At 45.4% G+C, this 14042-nt stretch overlaps 1 protein-coding gene across 1 annotated transcript in view; it reads left to right on the top strand.

Annotated features, from left to right (window-relative positions):
* Nucleotides 1-14042, top strand: part of LOC137564492 (E3 ubiquitin-protein ligase RNF213-like) — a 299702-nt gene that overhangs the window by 237667 nt on the left and 47993 nt on the right. Inside the window, 3 exon segments of the mRNA XM_068278410.1 lie at nucleotides 6301-6475; nucleotides 8999-9093; nucleotides 11390-11647. Coding sequence (XP_068134511.1) covers nucleotides 6301-6475; nucleotides 8999-9093; nucleotides 11390-11647 — 528 coding nt within the window.

The following is a 14042-nucleotide window of genomic DNA, read 5'->3' as shown; positions in this document are numbered from 1 at the left end:
TCAATAATTTGTATATTCCCATAGAAATTAAACAAATCAGATTGGCTGTTTGTGACTCCGCCCCTCTCCAGTATTTGAACCCAACTGTAGCAGGTTTGAGGCCTCTGCTATTAACAGTGTAAAAATGGCAGCAAATTTTAATATTCCCCTTGAAAATCAACATGTGAATTTTGATTGGCTATTATAGGCTCCACCCACTTCCCTGAATATTAATTTCAGTCACCCAGTGACCAGCTGGGCAAAGTTTGAGAACTCTGCTATAAACAGTGTAAGAAGGCCTGCAGTTTATATTTTCCCAGTGAAATGTGTTTTTGGCTCCGCCCACTTTTTGTAACCTGGACACACAGTCAATCAATGACCAAGTTTGTAAGCTTTCAGGTCCTTGGCATCACAAATTTGTATTTCCCTAGTGAAATTAAACAAATCTGATTGGCTGTTTGTGGCTCTGCCCCCTTTTCTGAATTTGAACCCCAGTGATCCAATGACCAACTGTACCAGGTTTGAAGTTTGAGCCATTAACAGTGCAAGAATGGCAGCAATTGTAATATTCTCCTTGAAAATTAACAGGGGAATTTTGATTGGCTTATTTAGGCTCCACCCACTTTTCTGAATATTAATTCCAGTCACCCAGTAACCAACTGTGCAAAGTTTGAGAACCCTGCCATTAGCAGTGAAGAAGGGCTGCAGTTTATATTTTCCCAGGGAAATCTGTTTTTAACTCCACCCACTTTTTTGAACCTTGACACACAGACAGTCATTCAATGACTAAGTTTGAGAGCTTTCTGGTTCCCGGCATCAAAATGTTGTGAATGGAAGCAGTTTATCCAGCAAAGATATCTGATTGGCTGTTTTGTGGCTCCGCCCCTTTAGTGAATTTTAACCCCAGTCTCTTAATGACCGACTGTAGCAAGTTTGAAGCCTCTGCCATTAACAGTGTAAGAATGGCAGCAGTTTCAATATTCCCCTTGAAAATCAATAGTTGAATTTAATTGGCTGTTGTAGGCTCCACCTACTTTTCTGAATATTAATCCCAGGCACCCAGTGACCAACTGTGCCAATTTTGAGAACCCTGCCATTAAAGAGAAACTCTGATTTAACTTTATCCCAATCAGTAGCTGATACCCCCTTTTACATGACAAATCTATTGCATTTCACAAACAGACCATCAGGGGGCGCTGTATGACTGATTTTGTGCTGAAACCCCTCCCAAAAGAAGCTCTGAGTACCACGGTACTCTGGAACTGCCACAATGTAACAATGTTCACAGACAGGAAATGGCTGTTTACAGCTGTCTGTAACAGCCAGAACAGCTAGAAACAGCTACATAACCTGCCCACAGTAACAATGTCACCATGTAATACATGTCAGACTGTGAATCTGGGAGAGGAACGATTTTACAATGAGCAAACACTGACTAAATCATTTATACATAATTATTGTAAAAATGAAGCTCTTTTTTTATTACATTATTTTCACTGGAGTTCCTCTTTAACTGTGTAAGAAAGGCTGCAGTTTATATTTTCTCATGTAAAAAGTTAGTTGTTTTTGGCTCCGCCCACTATTTCTAACCTTTACATACAGCCACTCAATGACCAAGTTTATGAGCTTTGGGGTCCTTGGCATCGAGAAGTTGTTTTCCCATTGAAATTAAACAAATCTGATTTGCTGTTTGTAGCCCGCCCCCTTTTCAGAATTTAAACCCCAATCTCCCAGTGACTGACTGTACCAGATTTGAGTCATTTGCCATTAAGAGTGTAAGAATGGCAGCAAAGTACATATTCCCATTGAAAATCAATAGGTGAATTTTGATTGGCTGTTATAGGCTCCACCCACTTTCCTGAATATTAATCCCAGTCACCCAGTGACCAACTGTGTCCAGTTTGAGAGCCCTGCCAATAACAGAAGGACAGAAATCAATCTAACAAATCTGATTGGCTGCTTGTGGCTCCACCCCCTTTAGTGGATTTGAACCCCAGTCACCCAGTGACTGACTGTATCAGGTTTGAGGCCTCTGCCACTAACAGTGTAAGAATGGCAGCAATGTAAATATTCCCCTTGAAAATCAATAGGTGAATTTTGATTGGCTGTTGTAGGCTCCACCCACATTTCTGAATATTCATCCCAGTCACCCAGTGGCCAACGGTATCAAGTTTGGGAACCCTGCCATTAACAGTGTAAGAATGGTTGCAGTTTATATTTTCCCATGAAAAAAATTTACTTGTTGGCGCCGCCCGCTGTTTCTAACCTTGACATACAGTCACTTCATTAGCAAGTTTATGAGCTTCGGTGTTCTTGGTATAAATACCGCATATACTCGCAAGCAAGCCGAATATTTGACCCCCAAAAAGTGGGTCAAAAGTTGGGGGGTCGGCTTGCTTGCGAGTGTTTAAAAAAAATGAAGCCCCCCCTCCGCTTCCCCGCTCCCCCCGCGGCCGCCGCTGCTATTACCTTAACTCGGCGCCGCTTCTATCTCCCTGTCCCTCTCGTATAATCCACAGCAGCGCGCCCCACGGCAGCTGCTGTGATGAGGGAGCCGTAGAGAGAGAGTGGTTCCCATAGTAACGGCGATACACATCGCCGCTACAGGAAGCCGCTCTCTCTACGGCTTCCTCTCTCATCACAGCAGCCGCCGTGGGGCGCGCTGCTGTGGATTATACGAGAGGGACAGGGAGATAGAAGCGGCGCCGAGCTAAGGTAATAGCAGCGGCGGCCGCGGGGGGTGGGATGGCAGGGGCCTCCACTATACTACCTACGCTGGGCACTATACTAGCTATACTGGCCACTATTGTGGGCACCATATTAGCTATACTGGGGCACTTTACTAGCTATTGTGGGCACTATACTGGGGCACGTTACTAGCTATTGTGGGCACTATACTGGGGCACGTTACTAGCTATTGTGGGCACTATACTAGCTATACTGGGGCACGTTACTAGCTGTACTGGGCACTATACTACCTACGCTGGGCACTACACTAGCTATACTGGGGCACGTTACTAGCTATTGTGGGCACTATACTAGCTATACTGGGGCACGTTACTAGCTATTGTGGGCACTATACTAGCTATACTGGGGCACGTTACTAGCTATTGTGGGCACTATACTAGCTATACTGGGGCACGTTACTAGCTATTGTGGGCACTATACTAGCTATACTGGGGCACGTTACTAGCTATTGTGGGCACTATACTGGGGCACGTTACTAGCTATTGTGGGCACTATACTAGCTATACTGGGGCACGTTACTAGCTATTGTGGGCACTATACTACCTATACTGGGGCACGTTACTAGCTATTGTGGGCACTATACTACCTATACTGGGGCACGTTACTAGCTATTGTGGGCACTATACTACCTATACTGGGGCACGTTACTAGCTATTGTGGGCACTATACTACCTATACTGGGGCACGTTACTAGCTATTGTGGGCACTATACTACCTATACTGGGGCACGTTACTAGCTATTGTGGGCACTATACTAGCTATACTGGGGCACGTTACTAGCTGTACTGGGCACTATACTACCTACGCTGGGCACTACACTAGCTATACTGGGGCACGTTACTAGCTATACTGGGCACTATACTAGCTATACTGGGGCACGTTACTAGCTATACTGGGGCTAGTTACTAGTTATACTGGGCACTATACTAGCTATACTGGGGCACGTTACTAGCTATACTGGGCACTATACTACCTACGCTGGGCACTATACTAGCTATACTGGGGCACGTTACTAGCTATACTGGGCACTATACTGGGGCAAGTTACTAGCTATACTGGGCACTATACTAGCTATACTGGGGCACTACCTACCCATACTGGGCAGTATACTAGCTATACTGGGCACTATACTAGCTATACTGGGGCACTACCTACCCATACTGGGCACTTTACTAGCTATACCGGGACACACTGAGGGGATCACACGGACAGCATTTCCTACCCCTGGCTTATATGAGGTTCAATCATTTTTCCTGGTTTTCCAGGTAAAAGTTGGGGGGTCGGCTTATATGCGGGTCGGCTTGCTTGCGAGTATATACGGTAATTTGTATATTCCCATTGAAATTAATCAAATATGATTGGCTGTTTGTGGCTCCGCCCCCTTTCTGAATTTTAACCCCAGTCACCCAGTGACCAACTGCACCAGGTTTGAGGCATCTGCTATTAACAGTGTAAGAATGGCAGGAATTTAAATATTCCCCTTGAAAATCAACGGGTGAATTTTGATTGGCTGTTGTAGGCTCCACCCATTTTCCTGAATATTAATCTGTCACCCAGTGACTAACTGTGCAAAGTTACATATACAGTGTAAGAAGGGCTGCAGTTTACATTTTCCCAGTGAAATTTGTTTTTGGCTCCACCCACTTTTTGTAACCTTGACACACAGACACCCAATGACCAAGTTTGTGAGCTTTCAGGTTCCTGGCATCAAAATTGTGTGAATGGAAGCAGTTTATCCAGCAAAGAAATCTGATTGGCTGTTTGTGGCCCCGCCCCTTTAGTGAATTTGGACCCCAGTCACCCAATGACTGACTGCAGCAAGTTTGAAGCCTCTGCCATTAACAGTGTAAGAACGACAGCAGTTTCAATATTCCCCTTAAAAATCAATAGGCGAATTTTGATTGGCTGTTGTAGGCTCCACCTATTTTCTTGAATATTAACCACCCTGGCGTTCTGATTAAATCGCCAGGGTGGCTGCGGGAGGGTTTTTTTTAAATAAAAAAAAAACTATTTCATGCAGCCAACTGAAAGTTGGCTGCATGAAAGCCCACTAGAGGGCGCTCCGGAGGCGATCTTCCGATCGCCTCCGGCGCCCAGAATAAACAAGGAAGGCCGCAATGAGCGGCCTTCCTTGTTTTGCTTATATCGTCGCCATAGCGACGAGCGGAGTGACGTCATCGACGTCAGCCGACGTCCTGACGTCAGCCGCCTCCGATCCAGCCCTTAGCGCTGGCCGGAACTTTTTGTTCCGGCTGCGCAGGGCTAGGGGGGCCCTCTTTCGCCGCTGCTCGCGGCGAATCGCCGCAGAGCGGCGGCGATCAGGCAGCACACGCGGCTGGCAAAGTGCCGGCTGCGTGTGCTGCTTTTTATTTGATTAAAATCGGCCCAGCAGGGCCTGAGCGGCGACCTCCGGCGGTGTTGGACGAGCTCAGCTCGTCCAGACCGCTCAGGTGGTTAATCCCAGTCCCAGAGTTACCAACTGTGCAAAGTTTGAGAGCCCTGACTTCCGAGGCCAAATAGACAACATTTTTTACTTGTATCATTTTTAAATCCAAGGCGGAGACCCTCCGTGCCCTCCGCTCTGTTCCGCCGCCAATGTATCTATTTCAATGCCCCCAGGTCGGGTGCCGACCTTACCTGGTCCCGGCATCCTCCTGAGCGGACGTCAGGCGCAGTGATGTGAGCGCGCCCGACGTACGCTCAGGAGGATGCCGGGACCCAGTACGAGGCTGGAGGAGGGCTGAAGGCTGCGCAGCGGCACTAGCGTCCATGCATACTGCGCAGCCGCGACTCCTCTCGGCGGCCATCTTAGAGGTGGAATAGCGCACGACCCGTGCGGTGGGGTCGGCACCCGACTTGAGGGCATTGATATAGATACATTGGCGGCGGAACGAAGCGGAGGGCACGGAGGGTCTCCACCTTGGATTTAAAAATGATACAGGTTAAAAAATGTTTTTGTCTATTTGGCCTCGGAAGTCCTTTAACAGTGTAAGAATGGCTGCAGTTTAAATTTTTCCATTAAAAATGAATGGGTGAAATTTGATTGGCTGTTTTATGCTCCGCCCACTTTTCCTGGATTTGTAACCTCGGTCACCAAGTGACCAACTGTACCAAGAATGGCAGCCTTTTACATTTTTTCCATTGACATGAATGGGTGAAATCTGATTTGCTGTTTGTAGCTCCACCCAGGTGTGCAGCGCGAGACCCCCAGACACGCGAGACCCCCAGAACCTATCATCCCAGGTAGTAAGGGATCTGTATACCAAGTTTCGTTCAAATCGGTCAAGCCGTTTTCGAGTGATCGTCACACACACACACACACACACACACACACACACACACACACACACACACACACACACACACACACACACACACACACACACACACACACACACACACACACACACACACACACACACACACACACACACACACACACACACACACACACACACACACACACACACACACACACACACACACACACACACACGATTTTATCTATATACATTATAAGGGGTACTGGCCTATGTTATATGCCTACTATAAGCCTGGTTCTCTGTGTTGTAGAGTGTTCTGCAGATTGTGACACCACCAGTTCGAGATGTTCCTCGTTTCCTTTTCCGCCACATTGAGAGAGATCTGGAGTATCTGAGAAACAGCCTCGGGAAAAGTGCTGATGATACGACAACTGTGGTGCATCTTATCCTCCACCAGATGCTGCAGCCGCAACAAGCGGGACAGTGTAAGTGCGCAAACCAGACTCTGTACAGCTGTACTACTTACCGTGACTCCCTGCCCCCATCTGAAATGGCTCCTGCTTATTCTGGTACTGCAGTAAGGCCATTCAGTTGTCATGGTCCTGTATAATCATCATTGTATCTGTGCACATGCACTCAAGGAGTTAAAGGGAACCTAAACTGAGAAGGATATAGATTTTTCCTTTTAAATAATACCAGTTGCCGGACTCTCCTGCTGATCCTGTGTCTCTAATACTGTCAGCCACAGCCTCTCAACAAGCATGCAGATCAGGTGCTCTGACTGAGGTCAGACTGGATTAGCTGCATGCTTGTTTCAGTTGTGTGATTCAGCCACTACTGCAGCCAAAGAGATCAGCAGGACTGCCAGGCAACTAGTATTGTTTAAAAAGAAACATCCATATCCCTCTCAGTTAAGGTTCCCTTTAAAGGATACCCGAGGTGACATGATAAGATAGACATGGGTATGTACAGTGCCAAGCAAACAAATAACTATGCTGTGTTCCTTTTTTTTCTTTCTCTGCCTGAAAGAGTTAAATATCAGGTATGTAAGTGGCTGACTCAGTCCTGACTCAGACAGGAAGTGACTACAGTGTGACCCTCACTGATAAGAAATTACAACTATAAAACACTTTCCTAGCAGAAAATGACTTCTAAAAGCAGGAAATAGATAAAAAGGGTCAATAGTTCATAGATTTTAGCTCTGGCATACTACAATGAATGTGACATTGAGCAAAATCAATACAACACTAAAAACGTAAAAAGTAGATTTAAATATAAAATAAAACTGTTGAATATCTTAAAAAGTAATTTTTAGGAGAAGGAAGATGCATACAATTTTTTATTTCATTCTTTTATTTTCAACTCAGGTGTCCAGTTTCGCCTTTGGATGTTGCGGATACGTCCAAATGGCAGCTACTTTGCTGCTGCGCGCTACTGCACGCTGGCCCACGCGCTCCCGTGCCGCTGCCCACCAATTCCCATTCATTGATCTAAGTCCCCATTATGCTGGATACACACGTTGAGATTTCCCGTTCGATTCCCGGGATCGAACGGATCGAATCGATTATTTCCAACATGCTCGATTCGGATTTCGATCGTTTCTGCCGTCGATTTGGCATACTTAACATGCAAATCGACGGCAGAAACGATCGAAATCCGAATCGAGCATGTTGGAAATAATCGATTCGATCCGTTCGATCCCGGGAATCGAACGGGAAATCTCAACGTGTGTATCCAGCATTAGAAAGACCAACGGCCTTCTTTCAGATGCTGGGATCTTTCTAAAGAAAAAAAAAAGTTTCCTGTCCTCCCTTCACTTCCTGTAAGAGAGACCTGTTACAGGACTAATATAAAAAAAAATTGGATGTGGCCATCTTGTGGCCAAATAGTAAAACTACATCTACATACATTTTTTTTTAATAAATACAATTTATTACATTTCAAATTAACTGTTCACCTCACACACTCCAAAAAAATGCCCAAATAAATGTTTTAATTAAAAAAAAAAAAAATTACAATAAAAAAAAAAACAGTTACCTGAGGGTCTGAACTTTATTCATATGCGTGTGAAGAGGGTCCATTACTATTATTTTTTAATTATTAACTTGTAAATAGTGATGGACGCAAAACTGAAAAAATGCACCTTTATTTCTAAATAAAATATTTGTGCCATACATTGTGATAGGGACATCATTTATATGGTGTAATAACCGGGACAAATGGACAAATAAAATACATGGGTTTTTATTATGGTAGCGTGTATTTTTTAAAGCTATAATGGCCGAGAAATAATGTTTTTTTTTTTTCATTTTATTCTTTATATTCCTGTTAAAATGCATTTCGAAAAAAAATTATTCTTAGCAGAATGTACCCCCCAAAGAAAGCCTAATTGGTGGTGGAAAAAACAAGATATAGATCATGGAATTGTGATAAGTAGTGATAAAGTTATAGACGAATGAATGGGAGGTGAAAATTGCTCGGTTGCATAAGGGGAACAATGACTGAAGGCTGAAGTGGTTAAACAGGCACCACAGTGACCTGACTGAACATGGCTTATCAGTTTCTGCCAAGTCTGAGCTGATTGCAAAGGAAATTTACCAGGATGTGTCTTATGTATGCTACATGGAGGGGCACCGGAAGTGAGAGGGATGTGGTGGCGTCCATATGTATTGCCTCTTATACAATGCACATTGCCTGGATGGACCTCTGTATCTAATACATTTAGCCACAGCCCCTGAACAAGCATGCAGCAGATCAGGTGCTCTGACTGAAGTCAGACTAGATTAGCTGCATGCTTGTTTCAGGTGTGTGATTCAGCCACTACTGCAGCCAGAGAGATCAGCAGGACTGCCAGGCAACTGGTATTGTTTAATAGGAAATAAAGATGGCCGCCTCCATATACCTCTCACTTCAGTTGTCCTTTAAGCTTCCTCTGCCACCCGCTGCTTCAGAATTGTAAATGTTGAAGATCGCAGGAGGAAATCCTTCTCTGTGTTTTCTTCTCACAGGGCCTGTCAACTTCAATGACACCTTAACAAGCAAAGACTCCAGGAACAGCTGGGAGAAGCATTTTGCATCCATAGTCATCCTTCCTGTGCTGAGGGTAAACAGTAACTAGTGATAAGCTAAGCTGTAAATAACTACAAGATGAGTTGTATGATATAAACGCATTGTTAAGGTGATATGAACTCAAAATGCAGTTCCTGCTCTCAAAGACTAAGCACAGCATAAGGGCATAACGTAGCAAGTCACTGGGAGGGTTAATAACTCAAACTTCCACTTCACTCAGAAGCTAACTGATAACATTGCCAGCTGCTGGACAGCAGTGTCATATTGTGTTGAGTTACTATTTGAGAAAACAAAGAAGAGAAGTTTCTCCGCCTCCCCTCTGGATACACTGGAAGCTTCCCTGCTTGGTTTCATTTCAAATACTAAACTCGCCACAATCTGATAAAGTTGTAGCATTGTTGTCAGTTGCAGGGGAGGTAAACCTCGGAGTTATTAATCCTTCCAGTAACTTTAGATCAGTAAACTGCTTTCCATCTGCTGCGTTTATTCATCTTCTAGCAGAGATTAGATTTTTTTTTCGTTTAACACAAATTTTATTTGAATAAATTTGCATAGCAATATACATTCAGAACAAGATGTATTCATAAGTAAGCACATTAAAAGCTCAAATTTAAACTTCTCCTTCTAGCATAATATCAGGTTACATGACTAAGGTACATTGCAGAGAGAATTTTAGTGTTATTGTTGAATAACATCATATACACCAAATCGCTGTTAATAATATAACATTAAACGGAGAGAGAACTAGGGGGGGGATGGGGAGTGGGCGAAGAGGAAAGGGGAACGTGGGTAGGGGGAGGGGAGGGGTAGGTAAGGGACAGAGGGCAGTAAATACAGTACTATTAGGTTTGTCCTCTTAGATGTAGGTGTATTCTACAGAGGTAGAGGATCGGGTCCCAGAGAGAAGAAATGGGGTGTAGATCATGCTTGTTACAGTCATAGCATTATTTTAAAGTTGGCCCAAAGTCCTGGTAGTGTAGGATTTGTATTACCCAGAGTGTTGTTGCATCATGGGGGTTCATAATTCAAAAAGTAGGTTTCCCATGGATCCCATATTTTAGCGTGCCTGGATTCTGTATCCCGGAGTCTAGCTGTTAAAGATTCCATTAGCTTAGTCCAATTAATTTTAGCAATAATTTCAGACATTCTAGGGATAGAGGTATTGCGCCAATAAGAGGCTAGGGATAGTCTAGTGGCGGTTAGGATATGTGTGATTAATCTCATGAGGCTTTTTTTTGTTTTGGGGACAGGTTTACCCAGTAACATATATATGGGGTCCATGGGAATTGAGGTTCCTGTTACTTTCCATATTAAAGCTTGGATATCGGCCCATAGAGATTGTATTATGGGACAGTGCCAGAATATGTGTTCCAGAGTGCCTAGTTGGTTACATCCTCTCCAGCATTTATTGGTGACTTCAGGGGAGATTAGATTTTACATTTCATACCACTTTTCAAAGCATACCTAACTTGTCACATGATCAGATAAATATGGGTATATAACGCTAGAATTATTACAGCAGTGCTTTGTGAATGTAGAAGTGTCAGTCGAGCACCGCCATGAGTGTTCTCCCAGCATGCATCGGGGCTAGCAGCTTCCTCTAGGCATAATCATGTGACCACATGTTCTCCCAGCATGCATTTGGGTCGGCAGCTTCCGTTAGGCATAATCATGAGACCAAATGTTCTCCCAGCATGCATCTGGGCTAGCAGCTTCCTCTAGGCATAATCATGTGACTACATGTTCTCCCAGCATGCATCTGGGCTAGCAGCTTCCTCTAGGCATAATCATGTGACCACATTTTCTCCCAGCATGCATTTGGGTCGGCAGCTTCCGTTAGGCATAATCATGTGACCAAATGTTCTCCCAGCATGCATGTGGGCTAGCAGCTTCCTCTAGGCATAATCATGTGACCACATTTTCTCCCAGCATGCATTTGGGTCGGCAGCTTCCGTTAGGCATAATCATGTGACCAAATGTTCTCCCAGCATGCATGTGGGCTAGCAGCTTCCTCTAGGCATAATCATGTGACCACATGTTCTCCCAGCATGCATCAGGGCTAGCAGCTTCCTTTAGGCATAAATAATCATGTGACCGCATGTTCTCCCAGCATGCATTTGGGTCAGCAGCTTCCTCTAGGCATAATCATGTGACCAAATGTTCTCCCAGCATGCATTTGGGCTAGCAGCTTCCTCTAGGCATAATAATGTGACCACATGTTCTCCCAGCATGCATTTGGGTCTGCAGCTTCCTTTAGGCATAATCATGTGACCACATGTTCTTAACCACACATATGTATATATTTCTGAAAATATTTCCTTTGCACTTAGAGCTTGGACAGAGACCTGGCAGTTGTGAACAACTACATCAGCCAGGATGAGAGGATTAGCTCCAACCCCATAGTGAAGGTGGTGAAAGGTGACCCATTAATCATCGGAGAAGGACTGGTATTACCGCGAGACAGCCATGTACATTGCTCCAAGGTCTGGAGCTGCAGAGAGCGCATCTCCATTGAGTACTTACTCCATATTGTCCAGCAGAAGGATGGGAAGGACACCCTGCCTCTACTCTGGAAGTTCCTGGAGAAGGTAGGTCCTTCCTGTAAGCCCGACGAAGGCTGCAGGGCCGAAAGCTTGCTTATTCTTATTTGTTTTTAGTTAGCCAATAAATTGTATCATCCTGATTTAAAACTTCTTGCTTTTACTGATGGCTAACACGGTACAACACCCTACTGCTATTACTTTCTCAATTTACATTTTCTATAATTTTAAAATACATTTTGCAATTTAGATAAAACCCAAACAATGTATTTGCCCAATTGTCCTGGTTATCCCAACACTTAAACTATGTTCCTAGAGCAAAGTATGGAGGCAATATTGTATTTTTAATTAAAGGTTTATTTGTTTATGGTTTTTTTTACTATACTGTACTCTAGCAATAGGTAAAGTAGGTGTGTGTGTACATAAAATTTAGGCCTATTTCAAAAACGTGCACTAGAATTACCTGCAGTGCGCGGCCGCGCACCTATGTACAATCCCCCACGGCCAACTGTGGACTAGAGTTGGGCCGAACAGTTCGCCTGCGAACGGTTCCATGCGAACTTCAGTGGTTTGCGTCCCGCAGGCGAACCTTTGCGGAAGTTCGGTTCGCCCCATAATGCACCATGGAGGGTCAACTTTGACCCTCTACATCACAGTCAGCAGGCCCAGTGTAGCCAATTAGGCTACACTAGCCCCTGGAGCCCCACCCCCCTTATATAAGGCAGGCAGCGGTGGCCATTACGGTCACTCGTGTGCCTGCATTAGTGAGAGTAGGGCGAGCTGCTGCAGACTGTCTCTCATAGGGAAAGATTAGTTAGGCTTAGCTTGTTCCTGGCTGCATACCTGTTCTGTTCAGTGAGACCACTGCATACCTGTTCAGTGAACCTGCCACTGCATACCTGTTCTGTGAACCCACCACTGCATACCTGTTCTGTGAACCCACCACTGCATACCTGTTCTGTGAACCCACCACTGCATACCTGTTCTGTGAACCCACCACTGCATACCTGTACTGTGAACCCACCACTGCATACCTGTTCAGTGAACCCACCACTGCATACCTGTTCAGTGAACCTGCCACTGCATACCTGTTCTGTGAACCCACCACTGCATACCTGTTCTGTTCAGTGGACCCGCCACTGTATACCTGTTCTGTTCAGTGAACCCGCCACTGTATACCTGTTCAGTGAACCCGCCACTGCATACCTGTTGTGTTCAGTGAACCCGCCACTGCATACCTGTTGTGTTCAGTGAACCCGCCACTGTATACCTGTTGTGTTCAGTGAACCCGCCACTGTATACCTGTTCTGTTCAGTGAACCCGCCACTGCATACCTGTTGTGTTCAGTGAACCCACCACTGTATACCTGTACTGTTCAGTGAACCCGCCACTGCATACCTGTTGTGTTCAGTGAACCCGCCACTGTATACCTGTACTGTTCAGTGAACCCGCCACTGCATACCTGTTCTGTTCAGTGAACCTGCCACTGTATACCTGTTCTGTTCAGTGAACCCGCCACTGTATACCTGTTCTGTTCAGTGAACCCGCCACTGTATACCTGTTCAGTGAACCCGCCACTGCATACCTGTTGTGTTCAGTGAACCCGCCACTGCATACCTGTTGTGTTCAGTGAACCCGCCACTGCATACCTGTTGTGTTCAGTGAACCCGCCACTGCATACCTGTTGTGTTCAGTGAACCCGCCACTGTATACCTGTTCTGTTCAGTGAACCCGCCACTGCATACCTGTTCTGTTCAGTGAACCTGCCACTGCATACCTGTTCTGTGAACCCGCCACTGCATACCTGTTCTGTGAACCCGCCACTGCATACCTGTTCTGTTCAGTGAACCTGCCACTGCATACCTGTTCTGTGAACCCGCCACTGTATACCTGTTCTGTTCAGTGAACCCACCGCATCAGTGCGCATACCTGTGTAGTTAAGTGAACCCACCCACCTACGTGAGTGCACGCAGTGTGATATACCACTCCGTGCATACCCGATATGGACAAAACAGGTAGAGGAAGAGGTAGTGCCAGAGCCAGAGGAAGGCCACCCGGCAGGTCTGCGCGAGGTCGTGTAAATGTAATTTCGTGTGGACCTGGCCCACAGTACAGTGCTCGGAAGAAGGCACGTCCCATCACCTCCCAAGATTGTCAGGACGTGGTTGAGTATTTAGCGACACAGAACACCTCATCTTGCTCAGCCCCCTTCGTGATCATTACCTTGCCGTGGTGAAGGGGCTTGCGTATCACAATGAAGCAATGACCGGCGCCTAGATGAGTGTCTCGGGGGGCACACCCACGATAATAAGGTCGTTGCCTCATTGTGGTCAGACCAAATTTGATCAGCTGGACAGTCACTGTTCTGTCATTCAGCTACATCAGCAAGGCGACCATATGGGCTGTAAAGCCACCAAAACCTGCACTCTCGCCATGGTGCGCA

This window comes from Hyperolius riggenbachi, chromosome 3 (genome assembly GCF_040937935.1).
Source record: "Hyperolius riggenbachi isolate aHypRig1 chromosome 3, aHypRig1.pri, whole genome shotgun sequence".
Classification (NCBI taxonomy): Eukaryota; Metazoa; Chordata; class Amphibia; order Anura; family Hyperoliidae; genus Hyperolius; species Hyperolius riggenbachi.
This window is presented reverse-complemented; position numbering and strand designations above follow the sequence as displayed.